The following is a 25,343-nucleotide window of genomic DNA, read 5'->3' on the forward strand; positions in this document are numbered from 1 at the left end:
TTTGAGTGAACAATGCGAGATTCCCATTACTTAGTTTAGAAGGGGTTATAAGGAAAAATAGCAATTAATGATAAAACAACAAAATTGAAAAAGACTGCACTGAGCGTGTGAGTTTAAACCTATCTGTTCACAGACAAAGAACTGCCCAGGAGAGATGTATTTCTCCTCTGTCCTTTAGATATTTTGGACATTCCCATTTTTTACCACTGACAACAGGAACAGAGAAATTAGTGACTGCTCTGTTTTTCTTGTTCCACCTCCATCCAAAAACTTTAGAAGCCCTTCATTTAAACAGGTACACCCTCTTAGAAGCCACTAGTTAAATCCATCATCACATAAATACGCCCATTTTGAAAACTGAACGACAGACCACAATTTTGAATGTATCACCTCTGTTCCAATCTCTCCTCTTTGATTGAATGTGTGTTTGAAAAACAAACAAACAGCCTTAATTCCACCACAAAGCATATACATCAGTTAGTATGCAGTAAATCTAAAGCAGAAATTTGAGATTGCTGGTAGGAGTCCAGAATTTTGAGATAAATGGATAAATGTCCATTATTAGAATTTTAGGGAATTTTTATTTTTATGACAAGGTTACCCAAATAAATGATTTCCAAGGGCAGTAAAGGAGCAGAAAACCGTTCTGATTAAACCTTAGTACATCCAGATCCATAAATTAAAGAATGTAAGTAAGGCAGCCTCCATTAGTCCACTCCTTAAATAATTCATAACAACAGAGTGCCCAACTATAACAGCCTGGGGTATTGTTTTTTTCTTAAAGAAGCAATTCTGGACAACCAAAAAACCAAAGAAAGGTAGTATATGCAACCAGAAGAAAATGCAGTTGTTAACGTTACTTGTCCTTTACTATATTTGTATTGTGCCAAAGAAGGGGAGAATTTGATACTTTTTGGCACAGCCTAAACTTTACTTGAGAGGAATTGTAAATACCAGTCTGTGTTTTACCATTAGTGGCATACAGCACAATGACTGACAACAATAGAGTTTCCTGCAATATGCTGCAACATGGTCAGGTTTGGTGCACATTAATTTTTTATTAACATACTATTTTAATCTTGATGTTGCCTCTTTAAAGCCTTGAGATGGTTTCCTGTTCAATATTTATTTTCTTTTTTTTTTTTTTTTTTTTTTTTCTGATTAATCAGAGCTAGATGATGGTTCTCCCTTTGTCTTTCTGGCCTCTCTCATGCCAGCACTCCATGAGAATTAAAGAAGGATGAACTCCCGCTGCCTCGTGCAGACATAGATACAGGGCAAGATGTAAGATGCATCTCTTCTTTCCTCTGTGCAGTTGTTGTATTGGGCAAGCAGACCTGCAGCCATAGGGAGATGGGGCTTTTTGCTCTCTAGAGACCACGCAGCCTCTGAAAGGAGTAAGAAACAGCAGAAAACAGCATAAGGCTGTACTCTGTGCTCTCCAGGCAGAAGCCAGCAAAATTATCAGACTAGAAAGAGAAACAGCCTTCATCTCTATGGAGGGTCAAGACATTCATTTGGCAGGGTAACGGCACTTTCACTTCACAGCAGGGCTGGCCACATCCACACTGGGGGAAGCACAGACAAGCTCCTTCCCCAAACTATCATTCCAAGCCTGCACTGGCTGCAGGCTATGGGCTGGAGAAACCAGCTTAGCAATGGGGCAGCACCTTGCCACCAAAATCTGCCATGAACTCAAAGGCTGAGGTGGGACAGCATAGGACCCCAGTTCAGAGGAAGATCCAGGCACAAGACAAATAGACCCCTGTGTTCAAGGGGAGAAGGAACCAGCAGAGAAAGCTGCAGACTCAACCCATTTTTTAGACCAGCATCTCTGAAGGAGGGACTGCCATTATTGATTTTGCTTGGAGGCATCAAAACCATTGAAGCTGAACAAATTAGAAGAGAGACATAGTGGGGAAATCTCACATTTCAACATATCTTCCAGCATGTTCTGCAACAACAGGAGGAGGAAAGGTTGTTGGACAATACATAGATTCTTCCTTTCCTTCCCAGAAAGCTGAGCTATTATTACAGCCATTGAATTCTGGTTCAAATGATAAACAATTAGTTGCAACATTGCTAATGTTGATATCGCTGTCACATTACAAATGAGGAAGAAGGGGCTATGCCCTTGCAAGGACACCATACTTGGTTTATAATCTCATTCAGAGAACACAATACCACAGTTTTCCATTAAGTGGGCAGGTGGCCTGAGAGAAGGTGGGAGATCTGTTTAGGCTAGACCACATTCCTGATCATGCTGCTTGTTTTAAAAACTGGACCAAAAATGCCTCATCTACAGCTGGCAGATTACCTTCTCCTGTTTCCCAAGCCTGAATAGCCTTTCTTCAAGAGATTTGCTGAAAATGCTTAATCTTTTCAAAAACGAGAACTGATAAGAAAGAAGCTTTAAGCCTCTTCGCTACATTGCTCGAAGCGGCAGAGGGTCCTGTCCCTGCTGCATGTGACCCATGGGGAGGGACTTTGGTCAGCAGCAGGGCTAGTGTCAGGAAGCTCTCCCCTCCCCATGGCCACAGGGACCAGTCAAGCCTTCTTGGCTTGGGCACGTGCTGGTTTTCCTCTTCCAGGATTTGGCAGTAGATTTGGGTAGTATTCCTAAAAAATCCTTCAGAATCAGTAGTGATTTAGATTGAAGACCCTCAGTGATTTCCCAAATAGGCTGTAAATCTTTCCTGCAGATAACACTGACCCAAAGCAGCAATCACTGACAGAATTTAACTGCTGTAGCCATGCCCTGCTCCTCCGGTACCAGCAACAGGTCGCTTGGCTGCTTACTGCCATGCCTAGTGCCTTTGGTCTTCCCCAGCCATCTGCTGCTGGAGAATTGGTAGGAATTGCATTGACTCACCTATGTGGTCCTGGTTAAAATAAACCCTGCCTTTTATTGAAGCTCATTATTTTTAGTGCCATGCTAAACTGTCTCCTTGCTCTTCACTTGAGCTTTTTGTTGCAAGATCTTCTAACAAGTACAAGATGGCTGGCTATAAATTCATTTTTCAAGAACAGAGACTGAACAATTGCCGTGGCTATTTATTTGCCTGCACACACACACACACACACGGGTGCGTTTGGCCACGGTGCTCTTTCAGTGCTGGAGTATCTGTGTCACTGTCATAGCACCATCATTCCTATACACTTAACCAAAAACAACTTCCTGAGTTCTCAAGTGATGTTATTAGCCAGTTAGCCTGAGCACACTCATTCAGCTGAACACAGCTAAACCTTTACTGGAACAGATGCATTCCTCTGTTGAATTAAATGCAATTAGGCTTCTGACAGTTTTTTGATGTTAGGAAGGAGTTACAAAATAGCATCAGAATTAGATCTGATAAACTGAGTATTCCACTCACAAAGAAAAAATAAATTCTTCCTTATGTAATAAACATATTAGATATGAGTGCACAATATGACTGTTTTCTTGCTTCAAATAAACCCACACATCCTCTCAGACCTCACATTAAGATGGCTACTCAAGGGAAATGCTGAACAGACTCAAGTAATAGCTCTATAATAAAAAATAGATCTGCAGACAGAGCTAGCTGTGTTCAGCACCATCAGAGACCTTCCTATTCATTATTTATATAGCACTATACATTAGCATAGTACTTCACAGAAATAAATACAAAAAGAAGTAGTAGTAAAATCAGTAAGGCAGAGCAATGGGCAAAGTGTTGCTCACCTTGCTGGGTGTGGTGAGTGGTCTGCAGCCAATACTTGGAAATACACCATTTGTATAATGTATTATGTGAAAAAAAAGTCTTAAGAGGGAATGTAAGGCCGTGAGGGTTGACAGTTGCCCATTGATCCACTGCCTGGTTAACAGCTACTCAAATCAGTTTTGGCATAGGGTAAACAGCATGAGAGATTTTAAAATCCCATTAAGGATTTGACTAACTTTTACCGGTAAACTCCTTTCAAAATCTAGCCAATAAGTCAATAACGTGGATTCTTCATAATCTCTGTGCTATAGTATTAAAGAATTTTCTATCGAAATTCTATTATAAGCATGTGAAGCAGGCTGAAATCCTCACCACACAGAAATCGATGATTCAGCTTCACTGGGTTTATAAATTCATCATGGAGTTTTAAGAAGTGCAGATACAGCTGATTTAATTGCCCCCCTTGTGGCCTGAAGTTGTGCTCCAAACCAAAGATGAAATTAAGGAACTTGAAGTCCTGGTCTTGCAGTCACCCTGTCAGTAACATCAGGCTAGACATAATTTTTTTAAAAAATATTCATTTTTTCCTGTTAGGAAAACAGTGACTAGCTATTTTACACCAGCCTTATGATGGTTACTGTGATTATTACTATTTCATGGTAGTCCTATGAAGATTGCTCTGGCTGTGACGGTTGCCAAGATTCCATCAGTCACTGTCAGATTTTTTTCTTAGTGTAGATTTCAGGAAGTGAACAAGAGCAGGAAGAAGAAATCAAAAATCACATCCTGATGGCAGCTGCCTGCAGTGGAAAGAAACATTGCTGAAAATAGTCTTTGCTCTTTTTTTCTCTACAAATTTTCAGCTGGAAACCAAAAGCGAAACCACTACTTTGTAGTCTTCCAATTTTCTACAGACCACCAGCAAATTGCTGCACAGAACAGCTTGGGAATGAACCCCAGAGTTATATAGCTTCAAAAGCATTAGGGACAGGTGTTGGGAACAAAAATGAATAAATGCATTAAAAGAATTATTGACATTAATAACACGTATGTACCACAGAAGCCTGAGAAAACTGCCTTGAAGTGAAAAAATACAGGGAAAATCTTAATCAAATGTTAAAATAATTTGGGTGATCTTGTTCACGTCTGTTTCTTGTATCTGATGGGACAGAGATCTCCCAGCGTCTCTGGGCAACTTGTCCCAAAGTCCAACTTACTAAGCAGTGTATATAAACATCATCTATAGAAAGAATTACTATAAAGAATATCTACATGTATATATTTGCACATATTTTATACCTACAGTATAGATAAATAAATAGCAAAATGTATATAATGAGCATTTATGTCCACACACATTAAAAAAAAAAAGAAAAATCTGCAGCAGTGAATCCCTACACAGCACTAGGATGCATGAGTGATGACTGAGTAATGGCAAGTTAGTCCATTTTTGACAAGAATCTCAGTTATATCCCTCAGATGGTGATGGGGCCACATAACCTTGACCATGTAGCCCTAGGATTCCAGATGTTGGCACATCCTCCCATGTCAGAAGCACTTCCTAGAACGAGTCTGTGGAAATAAAATAATTCATTATGACAGCACATTATAGATACACTGAAAAGCAGAAATATCTAACGTCCCCTCCTTCACTTGTTGTACTTCCAAACTTTGTGAAGAGCTATATCCTTTCTCATATATCTTCCACATTGCGTAGTCCTCACGGACAGGCTATCTAGTAACTTGGGGTCATATTGGGCATCTCTACCTAGTGGAGCGTCCCATAGGCAGAGGACCCTGTGCACTCTGATGACAGAGATCTCTGCCACAGACACAGAAACCTCCAAGATCTTGGGGTTTTGCTGGTTCCCAAAATTGACATTCACAATATTGCTTCTGGAAGGCCATATGTATGCCCAGGAGCCCAAACAAAATGTTTGGCTTCCCACTCCACATTGGGGTAATGTTGAGTCCTGCAAATCTCGGATCCATCCTAGGCTTCTTGTGATGCTCTCAAACACATTCAGCAGCTTCTGGGAAGGTCCCTGAAACATCCGGAACAGTCACAAATTTTGGCTCAGTTTTACAGAAATAACTTTTAGAGCTGTTATAAGGACAATTTGGTAATTTAAGTGTTCATGCTACACAACGTCTATATTGTCCCAAAACCAGGGTTCTTTACTCGGTGTGCATATAAATTAGCCAAATTTAGCACACAGAGATGAGATATCATTTATTACAGAGTTGCGCAAGGCTGGATGCTGGAATAAAGCCAGCATACCAGAAATAAAAGTAATAGCCATTATATAAAAAATCTTATCACACTCAGGGTAGTCATGAAGAGCCGATTGGTTACACATTTGCATATTGCATTACATAATCCTTTTAGCGTATAATGAGCAGTGTTCAACTGAAGGACACTTTATCCAACAGCCTCAAGATATATGTTAAAGCAAGACTCAACTAATCAAGCACGCTTCAAAACGTCTGAAGCTGCAAGGTCAGTCTCTCTGATCAGGTGTTCTGCAAGTCACCTTTATCTTTGTCGGACCGACCTAAAACTGAAAGGATTTACGCATCTTTAGGTTAGTAACTGCAGACAGGATTCATTCTTTTAAATTGATAATGACAACTTCTATATTTCACAAACTGCTAGGAATCACCATCAAAAACAGATTTTAAGTTTTCACCAGCTTTCCTCACAGATGCTGGCCTCCTCTTTCACAAATACTCTTCCCATCTCTAACACTATTACATGCATTGTGAGCAGCTTCTTGAATGAGAGGCACATGAAATGACGCTTGTTAGTCCGTCTTTAAGATGGTGACCAAGTATAAAATGTTAGTCAAAGGACAAGGATCTACATATTAATTCCTCTAATTAGTCAAACCAAAAAAGGGATTAAAGTCTCCACTCTGTATTTTCAGAGGAAGGGATCACCCTGTTTACATGCATATGCACACACACACAAACACATAGTTGCATATACCTCTGTCTCACTACAAACAGCCCTCAATATTGATCACATTTGCCTCACTTTCCCTGATAAGAAATATGGGATTAGTTTTTGTTGGCTCTATTAATCTGGCATCTGTCCTCTGCACCCTGCAAGTCATTGTACATGCAAAGAAGGGCTCTTGCTTTAGCAGTAGTATTGATCCACACAGACCTTCGGGTTAGGAGTAAAGCCTCTTTAATTACTTTGGCTGACTTTTGGGTTACCTTTTTTTTTTTTTTTTTTTTTTACAGTGTCTTCGGAACACTAGTAACACGTTTTAGCATTGTTATCACTTATCTTAGATTTGGAGTTTTGGTCCCCACAGAAGTACCTTCTACCTCAGCCTTCCCTGCCCCTGCTTGGCATCAAAATCAGAAAAAGTTATTATTTTACCTTCTCTAAGGATTTGACAACCTCTTCACTTTCCTTAGCCAGAGGTGTTTTGACCTTTAATTAAAAGAAAAATTTGTTGTCTTCCATTCAGAAGGCAGCAAATAATGAACTCATTAAAATGAGGTTAGTGTTCAGGCCTTAGAGCAATAAGAGCTGAAGTCTCATTAGCAGCTAACAATCCAGAACATAGCACATAAATAAACCTAATATGGCAGAGCAAAATGCCTTGGTGCATTAAATTTGAGCAGAATCAAATGTTTACAGTCAATGATGTCTGGGGCATGAAGTTTTAATGTACTTAATAAGGAAAGTAAATTGCTTCCTATTAGGCATGAAATGTTACTGCAGAAATTGCCCCAAAAAGTTTATTATGTAAATGAAGGATAGAGTTATAATTAACAAGGACATAGCAGGAAAATATCACTTTTGCTTAATAGATTCACCAATTATGAAGAATAAAGACACAGCAACTTCGAATCTACAAAAGGTAATTATATGGATTAATGCAAAATACTGCTGAATGTAAATGCAATATAAAGAAGAAACCATATCTTGTGGATGTCACACAGAGAAGCCTCATTGACAAAACAAAGAATCAATTAATTAAAAAAAAAAAAAAAAAAACAGTTCTGAGAGATTTCAGGCAATTAAGGTCTTTGTATTTGAAAGGACAGCATAGATTACCTTAAAAAAATTCAATTTACTTGGCCTGGAACTGAGACACGCCTGTTTGCCATGTGCAGACATGCTCAGTGGTTCTTTCCTTGGAGAACAATAACTGCTTAGCATGATCTACTTAACTGTCCAAAAATATAACAATAGTGGGTTCCAGCTGTTGGTTTAACACACCCCTGTGAGTTCAATGGGGAATACTAATTGTATTTTCACATGCAAATAGCTTTCCTTCACTTACAGCTCTTTTAAGACTCAGACAGAAAAACAAAGACACACATGGGCAGATAGAACTTAAATACTATGGTCAGTTGAAACATCGAGGGGAAAAATCTCTACAAGATTTGTCATGCTTTTTTGTAATCTGCATTCCTATATATAAATTTTGCTTCTTCTGAAGTTGTGGGCAGTGCCTGCCAGCCAAAGTTCAAAGTTTCTCCCTCAGTGAAGGCAGCAAAGTCCCAAGGTCAGCAAAGAGGATGGGGATGAGAGAGGGACGGGTGAGAGGGACGGGACAGGAAGGGAAGCTGGGGGCACCATGGCAGGACCAAGGCAGAGTGTGAATAGCTGTGTTCGCACCTGGTGTTAGCTACGATTTCCAGCTGCTAAAATCTTATAACCCTTCCTCATCCTTCAAAACCCTTCAGAATATGATAAATACCTTCTGTCTGTCTCCTCTTTTCCTGCCACGGCACTTCTCTCTGCTGTGTGCTGTTAAGATCTGTACCTACAGGAGACAAAAGTTCTCATTGTTTAATGTACAAAATTACTGATGAAGGCATTATGAGTCATTAGCAATTTTGGGTTAGTATCTATTTATTAAAAATAGGGAAGGAAAACCCCAATCACCTAAATAAATATTGGGTTTTATATTAAGAATATGGAAGATGTCACCCCCCCTTTACAAACAGGGATGTAGTAACAAAATATGTTTGGACTGACTTAGCTGATAATATCTTCTTATTATTAAATTAGGTGAGGTCATGAAGATGAAGTCTAGCTGCATATTATTTAAGTTATTATGCATATATGGCAATTACAATTAAAAAGTCTTTAGTACCAAGAAAAATTCAGTTTGAGTGGCAGATTTGCCCTTTAGACAGAGAAAAATGCTTGACACGCTGCAGGTTACAGGATTTACATCTTCATCCTTGCTATGTGTTTTTAATGAGACCTCACTGGTCTGAAAGGTTTCTGCCTACCCTGCAGTTCTGTCATCTTATTGAGACATGAGTGTCATGGAAATTGGAGAGAAAAAACAAAGTGATATAACAATGTTTGTTTCATGTACCTTCTTAAACTGTATGTTAAGTGATGATAATTCTTTGAGGTGTTCTTTCCTCAAAGGAAAATTGAATTGATTTTGCTCAGCCCATCAGTCTTTCTCAACATATATAAAATGCTCTGCATAGCTTGGAGAATTATGTTCTAAAATATAATGACTCAGATTCTATGCTTGTGAGTTTTATGGTGTCAATTTAGTGCCAGCTTTTACCAGCTGGGGATTTTCTTCAATGTCTGAGCTAACAGATCTCTAAGGCTTTACATTTTAGTGAACATTTAGTTGTCATATATATCATGTAAATATAGTCCCACATGTGAAACTGTCACAGGATTGAAATAATCAACATATTAAATGTCTGGCAAGATAGGCTGGAAACCATACTGCTATCTTGATATTCAATGCTAATGCACAAGATTTACTGTCATTAGATTACTTCATTCCTTTCCTTCAGCATGGAAAGGAATTTGCTTGGTGACTGTTTGAGCTGATAACCACTATCTTTGTTTTATATCTTCCTTAACACACAATAAATGTTTCTATTGAAAAAATGAAGACAGATACACACTGACAACCTTTTATATCATGCTTCCAAACTGCCTGGCACCCAGACGATGCCTCTTTAGAAAATGGCTGTTAGCAAATGATGCTTCAGAAGGGACTTGAGCTCCAACATGCACGGTGCCCAAATATATATGATAATTAGCATGTAATCAGTAACTTTAAGAAGTTAATCGCCTACAGCAAAGGCTGACTAGCTGACAGCACCGCCCAACCCATTGCAGTGCAAAGGACATATGACAAATCATGACACCACTGAAACCCTACCTGCCTAGTTTGGCTCCACTCTGGACTAGGATTGCACCAGCCATCAGTCCACATCTCAGCTGCTTAAATCCTGGGCTAAAAATTTACTACGGACTAACTACTATACTTTTGGTTTTTGGTCAACAAGTAGAGGTTTTTGTTGTTTTTTTTTTTAAATTAGAGCATTGGGCTGAGCAAAAAGGTAAAACTAGTTTTCTGAAATGATAAGTGAAATTACTAATGACCATACAAAATGTAATCTTTTCAAATGAAAGGAAACATTAGCTGGACTCGGAGTGTGTATAAACCTTTGTGTTGATTTTGTCTTTGAAGTGTGCAAGAACATGAACATTCAATCAATAGAAATGTTATTAATAGATAATGGGAAAAGTTCTCAAGAGCCACATAATGGAGACACAGAAAATTGATTAAAATAGAGCATATAACCCATTCAACATTGGCAAGACCAATAGGGAGATAAATGCACCATCCATCTTACGTATGTAGCATGTCCAGATTATATCGGTTGGTGATTCAAAGTGGACAGATATCTGCACAGCGAGGACTATCTTTAGAAGCAGTGCAGAATCAACAACCTTAAATGTAGATAGCTCATGCAGACTGAGACACTATTTTTCTCTTTCTCTCATGGTTGGAAATACATCCATGAAAGACTGAATAGGTGATGAAGACTATACTTATTTCTTCTATAAGCAATACCGTTTTCCTCCATTTCATTTAGATTAGTCTTATCTTTTGCTTGGAGGAGAGAATAAAAATAAACAGACTTAATTTCTGACATGAGAAAAGTGGACAGTACTTCTGCCATAGGTCAAAACTGGAGGTTTGCTGGTTTAAACTTCAGGTTGAATTTGGTGTTCAGGTAAGTACATCCCAACACCTCCACGTCTGGATGGCAAGTAGTAGTTCTAATTTTATTTTGAGTGTTAAGCACATTTTATCAAGCTTCAGGAATAACCCAAAACATGGGTGATTTAGTGATTTAGTATATTGCTGCCTCTGAATGGCTGGATTCAAGTCCTGTCACAGATCACTGAAAATAACATATAGTATCTTGGTCCAAGTTACAAAATCATCACATACTTTGGTACTTAGGTGCTATTACTAGCATTGCTAGACCATCAAATTGATGGAATAAATTAAGCTCATCGTAATAGTGTTTTTTTAAAAAAGCCCAAAATAAACCATTAAACATTTCACAGTATCTTTTTTGTTTGTATCATCTCAGTTGGATACAATTTTTAAAAATGAGGCATTCCAAAAATTAATATCAATTTTTCTAAATCCATGTTAATTTCTTATTTATTTCAGGCTTTACTAGAGACTCAAAATTTACTGCGCACTCAGGTTGCAAATTTTACCTTCAACCTTGGATTTTCAGGAAAATTTTACCACACAGGTAAGAAGGAACTTCATGCTCTCAGGTAGCTACAGCTAAATAGGTGACACGATTTTAAACATAACATTAAACATGCCATTTTTAAACAACTTATTGACTGAGTAGAATAGTGGGAAATACATGCTGCACCATTTTAACAGTATCCAGAATTTAATTCACTGTTCAAAGGGGCAAAGTAGGCTGCAGATGAGCTTCTTAGGAACATGTAGATGCTCTTTGTGCTTTTCTGAAAGACACATGGTAGTGAATCTTAGGGTTACAGAGGAGACAAAGGAGCTAATAAGATCTCCGTAGTTCTGCAAAAGACAGGACAGCACAGAAAACCTACTAAGGTTTTTCCAGTGTGATCAGTGTGATTGGTATGATGAAACATTTGAGGCTGAAAAAATCAGGTCTCATAACCTCTGAAGAGGCATAAGTGTTTGAACGGGATGCATGAGACTTTTTTATGACTGAAAAGTAATCTATGTCAGTGGTCTGCAAATCAGGGGGGATGATAAAAGAAGAACAAGATGAATAGAGATTTGTGGAGAAACCCTGCTCCTTTCATACTCTATGCAGTAACAAGTTGCACCTCACTTGCACTATTTTATTGTGGAAAGTTACATGCTTTTACATGTCCTGCTTTCTAAGACTCCTTTCTGTCTTTTACTCCATTTCACCACAGCACCATTGGTATATTTGTTTCTTTGTTTTTCCCCCTTCTCCTTTGCCTTCTCATGAACACTTTGCTGCACCCTCACTCAGGTTTCCCCTTTGCTGCCACTGAGCCATGTTGCTCCCTGGTACTGCTAAGGCAAAAAAACCCAATACACATTTGACAACTCACTTCAACAGGGACACCTCCTGTCCTTCTCCTTTCTAAACCCCATACCCTCCTCACCTTTGAAGACCAGATCCAAAATCCTCAGCTGCCAATCCATTCAGCCACATTTAGCAACACTTAGTGAGTGAGCCTAGGAAAGCACAGAAGCTTATTTGGAGCAGAGGAGGCAGCATTACAACAGCAAAAAGATGTGAGGATAAGTTTAAAATCTAAGCATAATGCAGTTCCAGCTGTAATAGGCCACAGGGCAGCTGTGGGGGAAGACAGATCAATGAAAGTCACCTCTCTCAGTGAGGACATAGCAGTACTCTCTTCATTGCCAGTATTTGAACACCAAACAGATTACTTTACCCACCTCTTATATCTCTGTCACAACCTGTTGGGAGAGCACAGAGGTCCCTGGGAGAGGGGGAGATGAGGAAGCATTTGAGGGATGAGTACAGAGAAGGAAACCAAAATTATGTATTTGTATCACTGTCACTCTCGAAGTCCAGGCTGTTTTCCCCTAGCTCGAGCACATAATGCTGAGTAACTGCTGCCCAGGAAACCTTACAGACTAAAGATATAGGATGGAGAGCCTGAGAAAAATGAGAGGTAGAGAAAGATGGAATTACTTGCCTGGAGTCACATACCAAGCCAGTGTCAGACCTGTGATTAGAGAGCAACGTTGGAGACAGACCTTCAGTATTCTGCTCACTTCATTTTGACCTGACTGTATAGTTATTCCTTCTGAAGATTAATTGGACACGCACGTAACACAGCAAAATAAACAGAAATAGCCCAAGGCTCTGAGCTGCTCTAAAGTAGGATGCTGCTTGGTTGTGGACACCTGCAGAGTAAAGCTGGTATCAGTCATTACAGCGTCCACTGCAGAGAAAGGTAATTCAAGAAGGAGAGGAGATGGAGAAAGAGTTAATTTATTATAAGTACTATTACATACTGGAAGAGTGGCTGGCACAAAACATGCACCCTTTCTATAAAATCAAAGCCTTGACCTGCCAATACATTTATTTTTTTTTGTTAATCCCAGCAGTTCCATGTGCTGTTACTGGTCCCTTGTGAAGCCATCTCCAACCAGTCCACAGGTTTTCTTGCCCAGTTGATACAATTCTGACCAATTTCAGATTTGCTACTGGTGTAGAGAGAGAAAATAGGAGAAAGTGCATGTGTACCTATCCTTCTAAGGCTCTAAAGCTTACAAAAATAGCACAAAACTACTTAAGGAGTTGAAGCATGTCATTGTCTCCATTAAGGGACCTGCTGCTGTCCGTCCTCCATGATGTATCTGAGTTCTTAAGTGAGCACTTCATTTATAGGTTGGTGGTGGCATTTTGTCATATCAGCTTAGCAGAAAGATTTCAAAGTATTCTCCATGCAATATACACTTTATTGACTCATTGTAAATGCACCATGGAAATGCATTCTTTAATTACTGTAAGTGTGGCTTATTTACCCAGAGAGGCTTTTAGTAGCAGATATTCAACATGTTTTATTAGTGCACTGCAACTGGTATGTCTTATTGACTTCCTTAATGTGCAATTTTGCTCTCCTCTCCAAGACTTGGATCATTTTAACACTACAGGAGGGAAATGAGCATGGATATGTGTTGGCAGATTAAACAGTTAGACATTTTCATCAAAAGTTGTTCCTGACATCTGTACCACAAATACCAATTCTAGTTGGTGTGCCTGTGCACAAGTACAATAGCTGACACATCAGCCTTATTGCTTATCATCTCACCACCACTGTTCCCTTCCATGGCATGGATAAACTCTGCACTGTGGACCTAAGTCTGGTAACAAAAAACTGAGTAGACCCTATTAGTTACTCAGTTTTAGCAAACATTTTCTATTTGTTCATGCTGTGGCAATAGGAATTAATCTGTTATAAGGATTTGCATTTAAGATTTAGCAGATTATTGATAGCAACTTCAAACTTAGTTTCAGTTTTGAGCTCAAATAATACCTATAAATTAAAAATGTGGGATTATTTATTATGCACAAACTTTGAATCATTGCCTGTGTAAGGTACATACATCATCTCAAAACAGATACATGTTCACCTTGATTGTGGGCCTACTGTATTTTTCAGATTTTACATTAAAATATAGATAGAAAGTTGCATAGAGAAAGTTGATTGTATAAGAAATTAAATCTTCAAAATCCTTAGTTTTGCGTCCAATACTCTCAATAAGGTATTTGCAAAAATGTTCAAAAACTAAAACCTCACCAAATATTGTATTATAACATAACCTTGTATGAGATTTTTTTTTAATAACTCTACATAAGGATTTATAAAATCAAACAACACTCATTTTAAATGCTTGTAAAGAAAATTATCTTCACAAGAAACACCACCACCACATGTTCAAACTTTTCTGTTCCAGCTCTGCCATTACAGGGTGGGGTTGTTTTTGTTTAGACTGGAAAGTTTTAGCTTTATCTTGTGTGATCCTTTTCACAGTTAAAAAAAGGGGAAAAAAAAGTGTAACATTTGATTAATTGCATGTGAACGTGCAAAGAAATTAGGAGGAAAAATTCAATAGGAAAAAAAATTTAAAATATGGGGTTTAATAATGAAATTATTAGAAGAATTGTACTCTACTTCAAATATTAATAAGGCACTAAATTATACTTCGACCTAAATCTTATGTCAAATGATTGCAGTTCTTTATATATTTCAAACATCTATTCTTTTCTCTTCATCCCTACCTTTGGTTTTCTACCTTTGGGTTACCAAAGAGATCTTCAGTGGCTTCACAGACTCCTATCCCTTTCTCTTCTCTCTGATTTTGAAAGCCTGTGTTAGGTTTTTCCTCCACAATCACGTTTCCCTTGCACATGCCCGGGTGACTACAAGTGAAACGTGTACACTCTAAAACAAGATAGTGATCACTCAACAAACACACTGTACAGAAGTTTTGCACAAAGGAGCAGACATTCACAGGAAGAGCAGTCATCGGTTCTTTCTTTTCAATAAGGAACTACCTAGAAAACAAGGTTGTTTTCTTTTTTCAGTAGTGCTTCTATCTGCAGGAGTAACTTTGTGCTTTCTTAGAACTCACAGAGTTCTACAAAAAGGGAGGAAAAGTGATTCAATGACACTAGGAGAAAGTTTCAAAGTAATGCTCTCCTTCAAAAAAACGTTGCAGAAGTGAAAAACAAAAATAAAGAGCTGAAATGAACGCACTGAACAGACATCTCTGTATGTTCCTGCCTCATACCACAAACATTAACAATGAGATCCATGGAGTAGTTTCTCCTAGTGAGTTTTGCAAAGCTTTGAAATACTGGTAAAAGAAAAAAAAAAAAAATCTATGTTCCCATTCATAGACTGATTTTGTCAATCATTTCTTTGACTGAAGTTGAATAAGAGTATTTAAATAGTCAAGGAGCAAGAAGGAAGCCTGCTAATAAACCGAATATTGTTGGATAACTTGACGTGAAGTTAGTGAAATGTGACTTTGACTTTCTGATCTGAAAAAGCACTCTAGACACCTCTGCAGATAGTGGAAGCAGCATTGTACCCTTTCTCAGTTGAAGGCTTTCTTCATTATAGCCACACATACTTCCTTCTGCCTGAAGCACATACTCTTCACTAACACAGAAGTTTTTATTCTTTTTACTTCAAGATTGAACTTGGCAAAAATTGAATACTGAAACACAGGCAACAACATCTGGAACCCCATTTTGACACTACATCACGTTTTCCACCTGATTATATTTTGAGCCTATTGCAAATGTATTTCACACTGAATCAGAAATAATCAGATTTTAATTTACTGAGGCTAATAATGAGGTAGGTAGGATTGGTGAGGCTGACAAGCCCCTGGTACACAGCTCTGTGATGCCACCCTCACCAGCTCTGGTTGCACACTGTCTGGCAGGACCAAAGCAGGTGGGTACAAGTCCATGCAGTCTCTACCTTGATGGGGAGCCTGAACTTACTCCTAGTGCATTACATTGCACAACAGTCAGCCCTTGAAAATTAAGTCTTGTTAGAATCTCATAATGATGCTTATAAAATGGGGGCTTACAATTCCATTACACCATGCCAGGAATAGGAAAAGATCGGTACCACGGTCCATGGTAATTCACCTCATTCCTTTTGTGACATGCTAGAACTTGTCTGCAGCACAGCGAGACATCCAGGTCAAGGACATTAGGGTTTATGTCAGCCTCTCTTGTGGTTTTAAAAAACAATTATGAGCATTTTCTGCTGTTACTTTTCTACTACCTTTCTTTTTCTTCCTTCATTTTGCAGGAACTGAAGAGGAGGATGAAGGTGATGACCTGCTATTGAAATCCGTGGATGAGTTTTGGTGGTTTCCCCATATGTGGAGTCACATGCAGCCTCACCTCTTCCACAATGAGTCATCACTGGTGGAGCAGATGATCCTCAACAAAGAGTTTGCAATAGTAAGTAAAAGTTACCAAAAAGTTCACTAGGATATCTTTGTATATTATAGCTATCCTTTACAAGACTTTTTTTGTGTTTATTTATATTATACATGCATATATTTAGATATATTTACATAGAAGTGCAAATAAGGCAGAAAGAATACGAACTCAGCTCAGAAAAAGCCTGTGTTTTAAACCTGGGCTGAATTTTGTCTTACCCTATTTCACTGACATTGACTTTCTGGAGAAGCAGCCCTTCACACAGGCAAACTTACAAGACCATAGTGGACAGAAGCAGTGAAATCTCAGCAGATGTCAGCAGGCCTTCTGAGCTTTAGGAAGGGGTTTATTTGCAGGTCATCAGTTTCCTGAAGTCTGGTGCAAACATCCCCATAGGTGAGGGGGAAAGTTGCAGTGAACCCTAAATGTTGTGTGTTGTTTGTGTGAAATCCTGAAGCTAAAGAAGCAAATAAGTGAAGCTACTGGATCTCACTTTGTTCTTTCTTTTAGATGACCTGCTTGAAAATATGCTTTTTACATAGCTAACATGTTGCTAATATTTATAGATAATGATGTTCCATTTTTGTTCATTTGTGTTGTTAACTTACAAGAGCCATCCTGCTAGCATTCGCCAGAGCACTTGTACTCTGAGGTCATGCGGAAACCATTTAGAGTCCTTTCAGGGTAATTCTACTTGATTATTGAGCATGACAAAGAAAACCTGAAGTCTGTAAATGCTCACTTTGGAAAAGACACTGTGTGGTCTTTGACAAGGCATAGAAATGCCAGGCAACCAGAGACACTCAAAAGAGCAGAGTGACACAGTTGAGCTTTCACTGCTGTTCAGGGAACACAAATCTCAGCCCTTCACAGCTCAAAAGACCAGCCAGCAGCTGCCCCTTCCTCCCATCCCTCACATGAGCCAAGATGCATCAGGAAACCAACAGAGGCAGATGCCTGAACAAGCAGTTGGAAGCAATTTATTCCCTTGTTTACAAAAATATTTTCCTAACAACCTTTAAAGAAAATTCATTTTAAATGGCTTAACTGTTTGCTCTTCTTGCCAGACTTCCTCCCTTCTCATGTCCTGCTTGATAGGGTATTAGTACAGAGGAAATTCTGGATGACTTCTTGTCCTTTCTGCGCTTCTGCTTTACTATCAGCCTTCGTTCCTGGCATGGCCTGTTCATGCTTTTTTTGTAAGGTGACCCAGACAATCAAATATAGCTGAGTTTTTAAATGTAATTTTTTTAAAATAATCTGTATCTTAAAAACATGTGGTCCTTTCATCTTTAAGCCCATAGTGAAATTCTCCTAGTAATTTCAAGAAACGTGAAGTCTCTTGCTTCAAACCAGGTTTAGGAGTGAAATCTGTAGTGTAGCCTGAAAATGTGGCTTGTAATAGAATCCGTTTGCAGCTTCAGCTACAGAAAGATAAAACCCATGTCCCTATCATCACTGAAGGGTAGAGACTCCTTAGGGTGCCTATAAATAAGGAGCTGATGTCAGTGAAAGGCTGCTGTTATTACAGTTTTATTTCCTGCTAACGTTTGGACAGAGGTTGTACCAACCTCTTAACCTTGAATCTATATGAGCTGTACAATTTACTTATGAGAACATTTCTTTTCAAAAGGCTTCCTGTGAAATCCTCTCTGTGGGAGAAATTTATCTTCCTGATATGACAGCCTTCTTGATAGCTATCAGAGAGGTCCCAGCCATGACTTCAGAGTAGTTTTGTATCCTCCCCTGCTTTCTCATCCTCAGCATCATATCTTATTTGGGAAACGAACTCCTTGTTCTACAGCTGCACTTCTATGAGGCCTCCAAATTTAAAGCAAACCCCTTTGCATTATTCTTCGACTTCACAGTGTGAATATAAATTTAAACTGGAGATCTAGAGCAATGCATAGAAAAACAGCTTGATGTTATACATGTTTTATTTGTGCTCTAATATCTTTATGTAGTATCATACCCAGGGGAACACAGCTTGATGCTGATGCCATTTTCTTTTGCATTTCCCATTTATTGCCCGTATCTCCACACCTCCAGTTTCAGTTGCAAGCAGAGACAACAGTTTGTGTAAGTTTCTGCAAGGAAAGATGCAATAATTATTTAGTAATATGATCACATTCATTCTTCACCTAACGTGGCATTTCTTTGTTCATATATTAAGCATGGGTAAGAAGGTAACTGGATCTTCCAAGAGGAGAGAGCAAATCACTATACCTGAAAAGGACAGGGTTGCCTTAAGATTTGGAAAAAAGTCAATAAAACTCTGTTTATTAAGACCTTTTCTCTCCACCTTGTGTTGTCATTTTAGAAGAGAGCTAACACAAACCACACTAACCAGAAACCTGCACTTCAAGAGCCAAACCAAACCCCATCACAGTCAGCAGTTTCTCCAAGCAAGAGAGTATCAGGCTTGGGATTGAGATTGTTCACTGGGGCAAAAGATTTCATGAAAGGAACGTCCTTCTCTTGAGTATTGTGCATTAAAGTGAAGCTTAATAAACACAAACCAGCACACCCGAAGCAGCATTTCATGGATATTATCGCATGGAGCTATAAATGTACATAAGCATAATTTTTATTGGCTCTTGTATTTACACTGTATGCATAATCTTTGGTTTGCAGGAGCTCAAGTACATACACAGTCTGTTGAATACAGGCAAGAAATACAGGTGTTACAGCTGGCAATAAGATAAAAGACCTCATTCTGTTTTACACAGATATATCCATACCTCATAATGATGCTTATAAAATAGGGGCTTACAATTCCAGCCTGCCTCAAACAGCTGTATCACAAAATACATGTAGAAATCAAGTATCTAAACAGTTTTGTACACATGTAACTAATTGCTAATTAGGTATCTAATCACCTTGATTTCAGTGCAGATATGTATGCATCTGCATCCAGGGCTTAGTAAAAACAACAGTCTGTAAAGGATTCCTCTATATGTGAATTGCTTGTGAATCAGGAGACTACCTTCAACAACAGCCCTCCATTTTTTTTTTTTTATTGTATTTTGTGTCACTGAGATATTTATAATCTCCTCCTGTTTCCTGCTTAGTTGGTGAGAGAAAGAGACTTCCTCATATCTTTAATAAATTTGATTGCCCCCCTGCTCTGGATGTGGCAGAGAGGGTGGGAAGTTTTGCCTGGCAAAATACTTGTGCACGTGTTCCTGAGAGATGAGCCCCACAGCTGCCACTATCCACAGCCCCATGCCCCAGCCCTCGCTGCCAAATCTCTTCTCAAGTGGTCTCAATATCCTCAGCCTCAGAGGAAGAAGAGCCAGAGATTTTAACTTTGGTAAACTAAGTTGCAGAGTACTCAGAACTTTGCTATCCCAATGTCATCTTATTTACATAAATATGGATGGTATGTTTCAAAGCCTAGCTAAGAAAATGGAAAATTACATTTATGTTGATTATCAGTTGGGTTTTGACTTTTTTTTTTTTTTTTTTTCTATCAGAGGATCCCAAAATCCTTTCAAGACACTAACGGATTAAGCCTTGGATTAAACTTTGCAAACTGATAATATCTGAAGTATTATTATCATTGTTTACAGGCAATGCAATTGATACACAAAGAGGTAAATAAATTGCACAAGCAGAAGTCTCTGAGAGTACTTATTCCAAAAATAAAATGAACCAAGTTTTCACTGCCATCCTTTAATCACAAGATATCCTTCCTCCCCCATTTTGTACATCCTTATCTGACAAACCAAGCAGAATATATTTAATCCAAAGCCTGTAGCTCTTCATTTTATACCTTGATTTTCTTTTGCTCAGTGATTATCTTATGTGCTCATTTGCAAAGACATGCCCAAGGCATGGTAGAGATAGGGCAAAAACTATCATCGACTATAAAAAGGTATCTGTGATCTGATATGAAGAAGTGAGAGAGACATGTACAAAATGAACTAATCGATTCAGAGATACGCATATACAAAACAAACAAATCAATTCAGAGCATGTCTAGTAATGCTTCTTGGATTCAATCTCCTGTTTCTAAACCAACTACAGATGTACATTAGCACTTCCTCTGGCTAAAATTTTTCAGCTGCCCAAACCACAAAGAGACCATGGGCTTTTAATATACCAATTAAATACCAAGAATATGAAAGGTAGAGACCACATAACAAATGAAAAGTATCTACATGTGATGGAAGGAGAGTCTAATTTGTCCCATTATTAATATCTGTAGTAAATGTTGGGAAGGAGAGATGCCCACTAGAGATTGCCTCTAAAAATATTCTGTAAATTATCTGCATATATAGAATGACATTGTCCTGTACAGAAAAGATGAGATTTATTCTGCCTAACTTTAAGGTCCTTCCTAAATAATTCATCTTCATTAGTGTTTTTCTCCATCTCCATAGTGTGCTTTGACAGCAAATCCCTAAGACTGCCTCTACTTTCTCATCTTTAGTTGGTACCATACATATGAAGAGTTTACACTTTTCCTGGTCATGTATAGCTTCCTCGGTGCCAGGCTGCCTTTCCTCACTTCACGTCCTTAGAAATCTAGGATTTTAAACCACAACATCTTCTCTGCCTCTTGGTAGCCTGCAATGGTGAGAAGCATGCCTAGAGCAGGAGTCTTGGTATCTGGAAGGCCGCTATGTAACACTGTCAAAAAGCTGTTTTTTCCCACATCCCTGTCAGTTCTGTATCTGACACCAACACCTGAGAACCCACTTCATTAAGACCCTCGTACTCCCTGCTCAGCTCATGGTACAACTAGACAGCAAGGAAGCACATCACAAAGATGACAAAACAACGGTGCAAGCAGATACAAACATACAGAGCTAGTAAGAGATTTGTTACACTTCATTAAAAAAATACTGGAGTAGAACTAGGAACCAAGTTGCAGTCTGCTAAAACTACTTACTGTGGCCTAACCTTGTGACAATTCTCCAAAGCCAACTGTGCTCCATCAGATAAAGCGACAACAAGTTTTATGCTCCTACAGCTAGCACTTCTGCAGGCCAACCCCAGTAATCTATAACAGCTGCAGTCACTCAAACATTACATACCATTCCATAAAACTAAAAATCATATTTTAACTTCATGCAGCATAGGTTCCTATATCTCAATAATAATCACTGCTCATTTGCTGAACCGTCTTGTCAAGCTAGAGAACTTTTGAACAGATTTTTGAAGTTTAGAACTGAACTAAAAGTAGTTGGAGGCTGAAATATTCATTCAATAAAAATTATCCAGACATGTAAACCTTGTGAACAAAAATTATGTGTCCATAAAAGATTAAATACTACACAACATTATTGTGAGTGCTGACAAGAACATAATAAATTCTTTTACTAAATAAGAGAAACTTTACTAAGTATTTTAAACATAGTAATGTATAATCTCTCAGAGGAAAGCTCACCCATCTGCAGCAATATTAGAATTACATTACAGTACTAAAAATACATCAGACATGTAAATCTTTTAACTTTAGAAGGTGATACCTCAAAAAGTGTTGCATTTCCTCTATCACCTACTGTTGGACAAAGTCAAAGAATTTAGCAAACTTATCTGAGGTTGTATTAATCTAATAAGTATTTTATGCCAAAGGGAATCCTGCACTTCAACTGACTGTGAAAAGATCAACAGTAGACATAAGCTTTAGTAAATTAAATGGCTGCTTTTTTAATTCTTTATCTGGCAATGGTCAATACTAGATGTTTCTGTGAAAAAAGAATCACCAGTAATCTTTAGGAACCAGAATGTCTGTTGCATTATAATAGTTTTAGGTTTTGTTTAATTTTATTTCTTACTGCTTTTTAATGAGAACATGTAATATTTGGTGCGATCAAAAACTGCAGGGTTTCTGTTGGATAAGATATAAATACCAAATCTTCTACATGCTTTTATATTCAAATTTCCAACAACTACTCACAGAAAAACTGCTGTAGGAATGCAAGCTTACTTGTCAAGGATATAACTACTTCTGGAAAGCAGTGCTCATTCTGTATTACCTGTGCTTTCCTTAGCAGAGGGTTTTTTGCAGATGCAGAATAAGCACATGCTGACCCATGGCAAATACAGCTAATTTCTGTACAAACAGGAAGGTCAAAAGAGGTCAGGAGTTTCAAGCCAATCTTTACTTGCTTGAACAAACCTGATAAGCGAGAGAGATGGGGAGCCTTGGCAGATTGCTTCAGTTTTCCAGACAAAAGCCACTGTCCAATGTATGGGCGCTGAGTAAGGTAAATCTGGGTGTGCACAGACAAACCAGGCTGCATTGGCCAGACTCAATTTCCAGGTCCCTCTGCTCTGGTTTGGGTGCATCAGCATGAGTGTGAGACAGGGACTTCCTGGGCTCTGCAACATAAAGCTGCTGCCGCTGGCCAGATGTGCTGGACAGATGCAGGCACCAGAGGGAGGGTTATTTTGAGCTCGTGTCAGCCCAATCCAGGTACTGCACACTCACTGGTGCCTGGAGAACATGAGGTGTGCTCCTGGAGAGCATCTTCTAACCTGGTCTAGCCCTTGAAACAGGGCAGGTTTTGTGCCTCCAGACCACACAAACCAGTGCATGGTAAGTAGAGATGACTTGGGGAATGTTTCTGCCCAAAAATGCAACAACTGTTTTGATTTACTTCCTTTCATCTCTCAGCTTGTAACAGTGATTCTATTTAGCATTGAACTCATCCAGACACTGCTGCTGCTTCGGATTATGCTGTCATTTAAATTAGAATTGAAAATCTCTTAATGGACAAGTAAAATAAGAATACAAGTTTAACCTCTCCAAAATTAATCTGGGCTCTCAGCTTAAGCATGCAAAGGAATGTAGTGCTGTTTTTCTCAGTGCCAAAAAGGTCCAGATGTTTTCCAGACTAGACAAACGCATGCACTAAGTTCTTGAACAAATTTTTAAATAAAAAAAAAAAAATCAATTGAAGTCTTTAATGTAAAAACAAACTAATAAAATCTTGTAGGAAATTCTCTCTCAGAATGTATAAGTAAATATGCTCACTAAAGGCCTCTCCTATTTTGCCCAACAGCTTGGATTAAGTCCTCTTGGACTCAAATGCATAGTCCTCACTGCCAAAGTAAATTATATAACAAAATGAGAGAAAAAAGGAAACAGAAGTCACTAAAAGACAAAACACAATGTTTAATTTACCAGAGTAAACTGATCATGGAACTGACCAAAGAAAATGTGATTATTTGTTTGCTTTTGTTTCTTCTTGAAGTCATATTGGGTATCTGAGTGACTGACATGTATTTATGTCACAGCTATGTAGTGTGCTTTTTGTATTGAGAACTTATGAAAAGCTCCCTTATTTTATTTGTGAATGGTCAATTACCATTTCACCATTCTGTTGCTATGGCAATACCAGCAGCAAATTGTAAGTAGATAAACAGGATTTTGCATGTATTCATCCAGGTACCTACTTTTGGACATATTCAGTGAAGTGTTCTTTATCTAGCTCAAGACACATTTCCCTTCCATTTACTTGTCTGTATACTCCCTAACACTGGTTTGGTGAAGGCTCATAGGTTCAAGTTAAGACAGCATATTTAACAGTATATTGACAGCATGAGCATCACAGACTGCTCAGGCAGAGTAATACATTGCTAGACTTCAGAAATCTTTAGATACAGCTTTTTCCTTTCTACACGTCTATGGAAAAAAAAAGTAGAGCAAAGAGTGATTTGACACTTCTCATTATAGAACCATTTGTCATTTCACCCTTAAACTGAGTCATGCCTTTCAGGCAGGTAACAACATTAATAAGCACAAATTACATTTTCCTCTCAGTAAATTATGAAACAATGAGTTTGGGTTTCTCTTTTTCAAGATCAGCTGGTATCTTAAGATGTCTACTAATAAGGAATGGATAATTTTAAGTGGTTGCATTATGTGATGTATGAACAAGTGTTCCCCACAGATTTAAATTAATTTTTGTCAATGAACCAAAAGCCTTTATTTGCACAGTACTTTAAGATACCCAGAAGAACATGCTGTTCCTGGAATTAAAGTAATCAACAGTTCTCAGATAACGTGGGCAAGAGGAAGGACAGAAAAAAAAAAATCATCAACTCACATTTTAGCCATTTCATTTAAAATTGGTGTTCAGAGGGAACAGAAAACAGCTGATGTATCCAGGTCACTTGCCCAGCATTATCCCACACTGTGCTATACCAGGAATAAAAAGAATTTGGTAAACATCAGAGTGTGGGCAGTGATCTACAGTGAGAGCCACTGCAGCAGGACACCCTGCAAATCTGGAGATGCCATGGGACAGTTGAAATGGGCTTTTACTAAACCTGCTGGAAATGAGCCCTGCAGAAGGGAGAGGAGGCAGAGCACAGCTTTCCTCTCTGCTGGTAGCTAGTGACCAATGCTGGATGCATTTCCGAATAGTCACTCAGACCAGTGAAGTTAATTACCTCAATTTCACATGTGTTGCTTACACTTCAAATAATTCGCTGTCTTTTAAAAATGTTCTGCTCTATATCACAGAATGTCAGGGGTTGGAAGGGACCTCAAAAGATGATCTAGTTCAATCCCCCCATGGAGCAGGAACACCCAGATGAGGTTACACAGGAACGTGTCCAGACGGGTTTGAATGTCTCCAGCGAAGGAGACTCCACAACCTCCCTGGGCAGCCTGTTCCGGTGTTTGTCACCCTCACTGAGAAGAAGTTTCTTCTCATATTTAAATGGAACCTCCTGTGTTCCAGTTTGTACCCACATATATGTGGTTATCAGGCCTTATCATCAGATGGGTTCTTCAGGCAGCCCACATTAATTGAGGAGCAGGAGGGATGAGGAGCAGAACCGAGGCAGGAGAGCATCAGGAGCAAAGTAAACAGATCAGCACACACCTATTTAAGCATCTTC

General features: G+C 38.6%; 1 protein-coding gene and 2 long non-coding RNA genes across 4 annotated transcripts in view; 1 reads left to right on the top strand and 2 right to left on the bottom strand.

Moving 5' to 3' along the window:
* LOC102089717 (N-deacetylase and N-sulfotransferase 4) overlaps positions 1-25,343 on the top strand; it is a 154,833-nt gene that overhangs the window by 79,891 nt on the left and 49,599 nt on the right. For both annotated transcript variants that reach the window (XM_005515200.4, XM_065062182.1), the window contains 2 exons: positions 11,168-11,255; positions 16,345-16,499. In XM_005515200.4, the coding sequence (XP_005515257.1) occupies positions 11,168-11,255; positions 16,345-16,499 (243 nt within the window). The remainder of the gene's footprint in view (positions 1-11,167; positions 11,256-16,344; positions 16,500-25,343) is intronic.
* Positions 4,792-16,456, bottom strand: LOC110356315 (uncharacterized). The gene is made up of 3 exons (XR_002409436.2): positions 16,318-16,456; positions 8,408-8,473; positions 4,792-5,255 (listed from the first exon to the last, which is right to left on the bottom strand). It is a non-coding gene; the product is annotated as an uncharacterized LOC110356315 (long non-coding RNA).
* The window catches only part of LOC135579400 (uncharacterized), a 33,982-nt gene continuing 27,039 nt past the window's right edge, over positions 18,401-25,343 (bottom strand). The window contains exon 3 of the long non-coding RNA XR_010472447.1: positions 18,401-18,568. This is a non-coding gene — a long non-coding RNA (uncharacterized LOC135579400). The remainder of the gene's footprint in view (positions 18,569-25,343) is intronic.

Source organism: Columba livia, chromosome 4, assembly GCF_036013475.1.
Source record: "Columba livia isolate bColLiv1 breed racing homer chromosome 4, bColLiv1.pat.W.v2, whole genome shotgun sequence".
Taxonomy (NCBI): Eukaryota; Metazoa; Chordata; class Aves; order Columbiformes; family Columbidae; genus Columba; species Columba livia.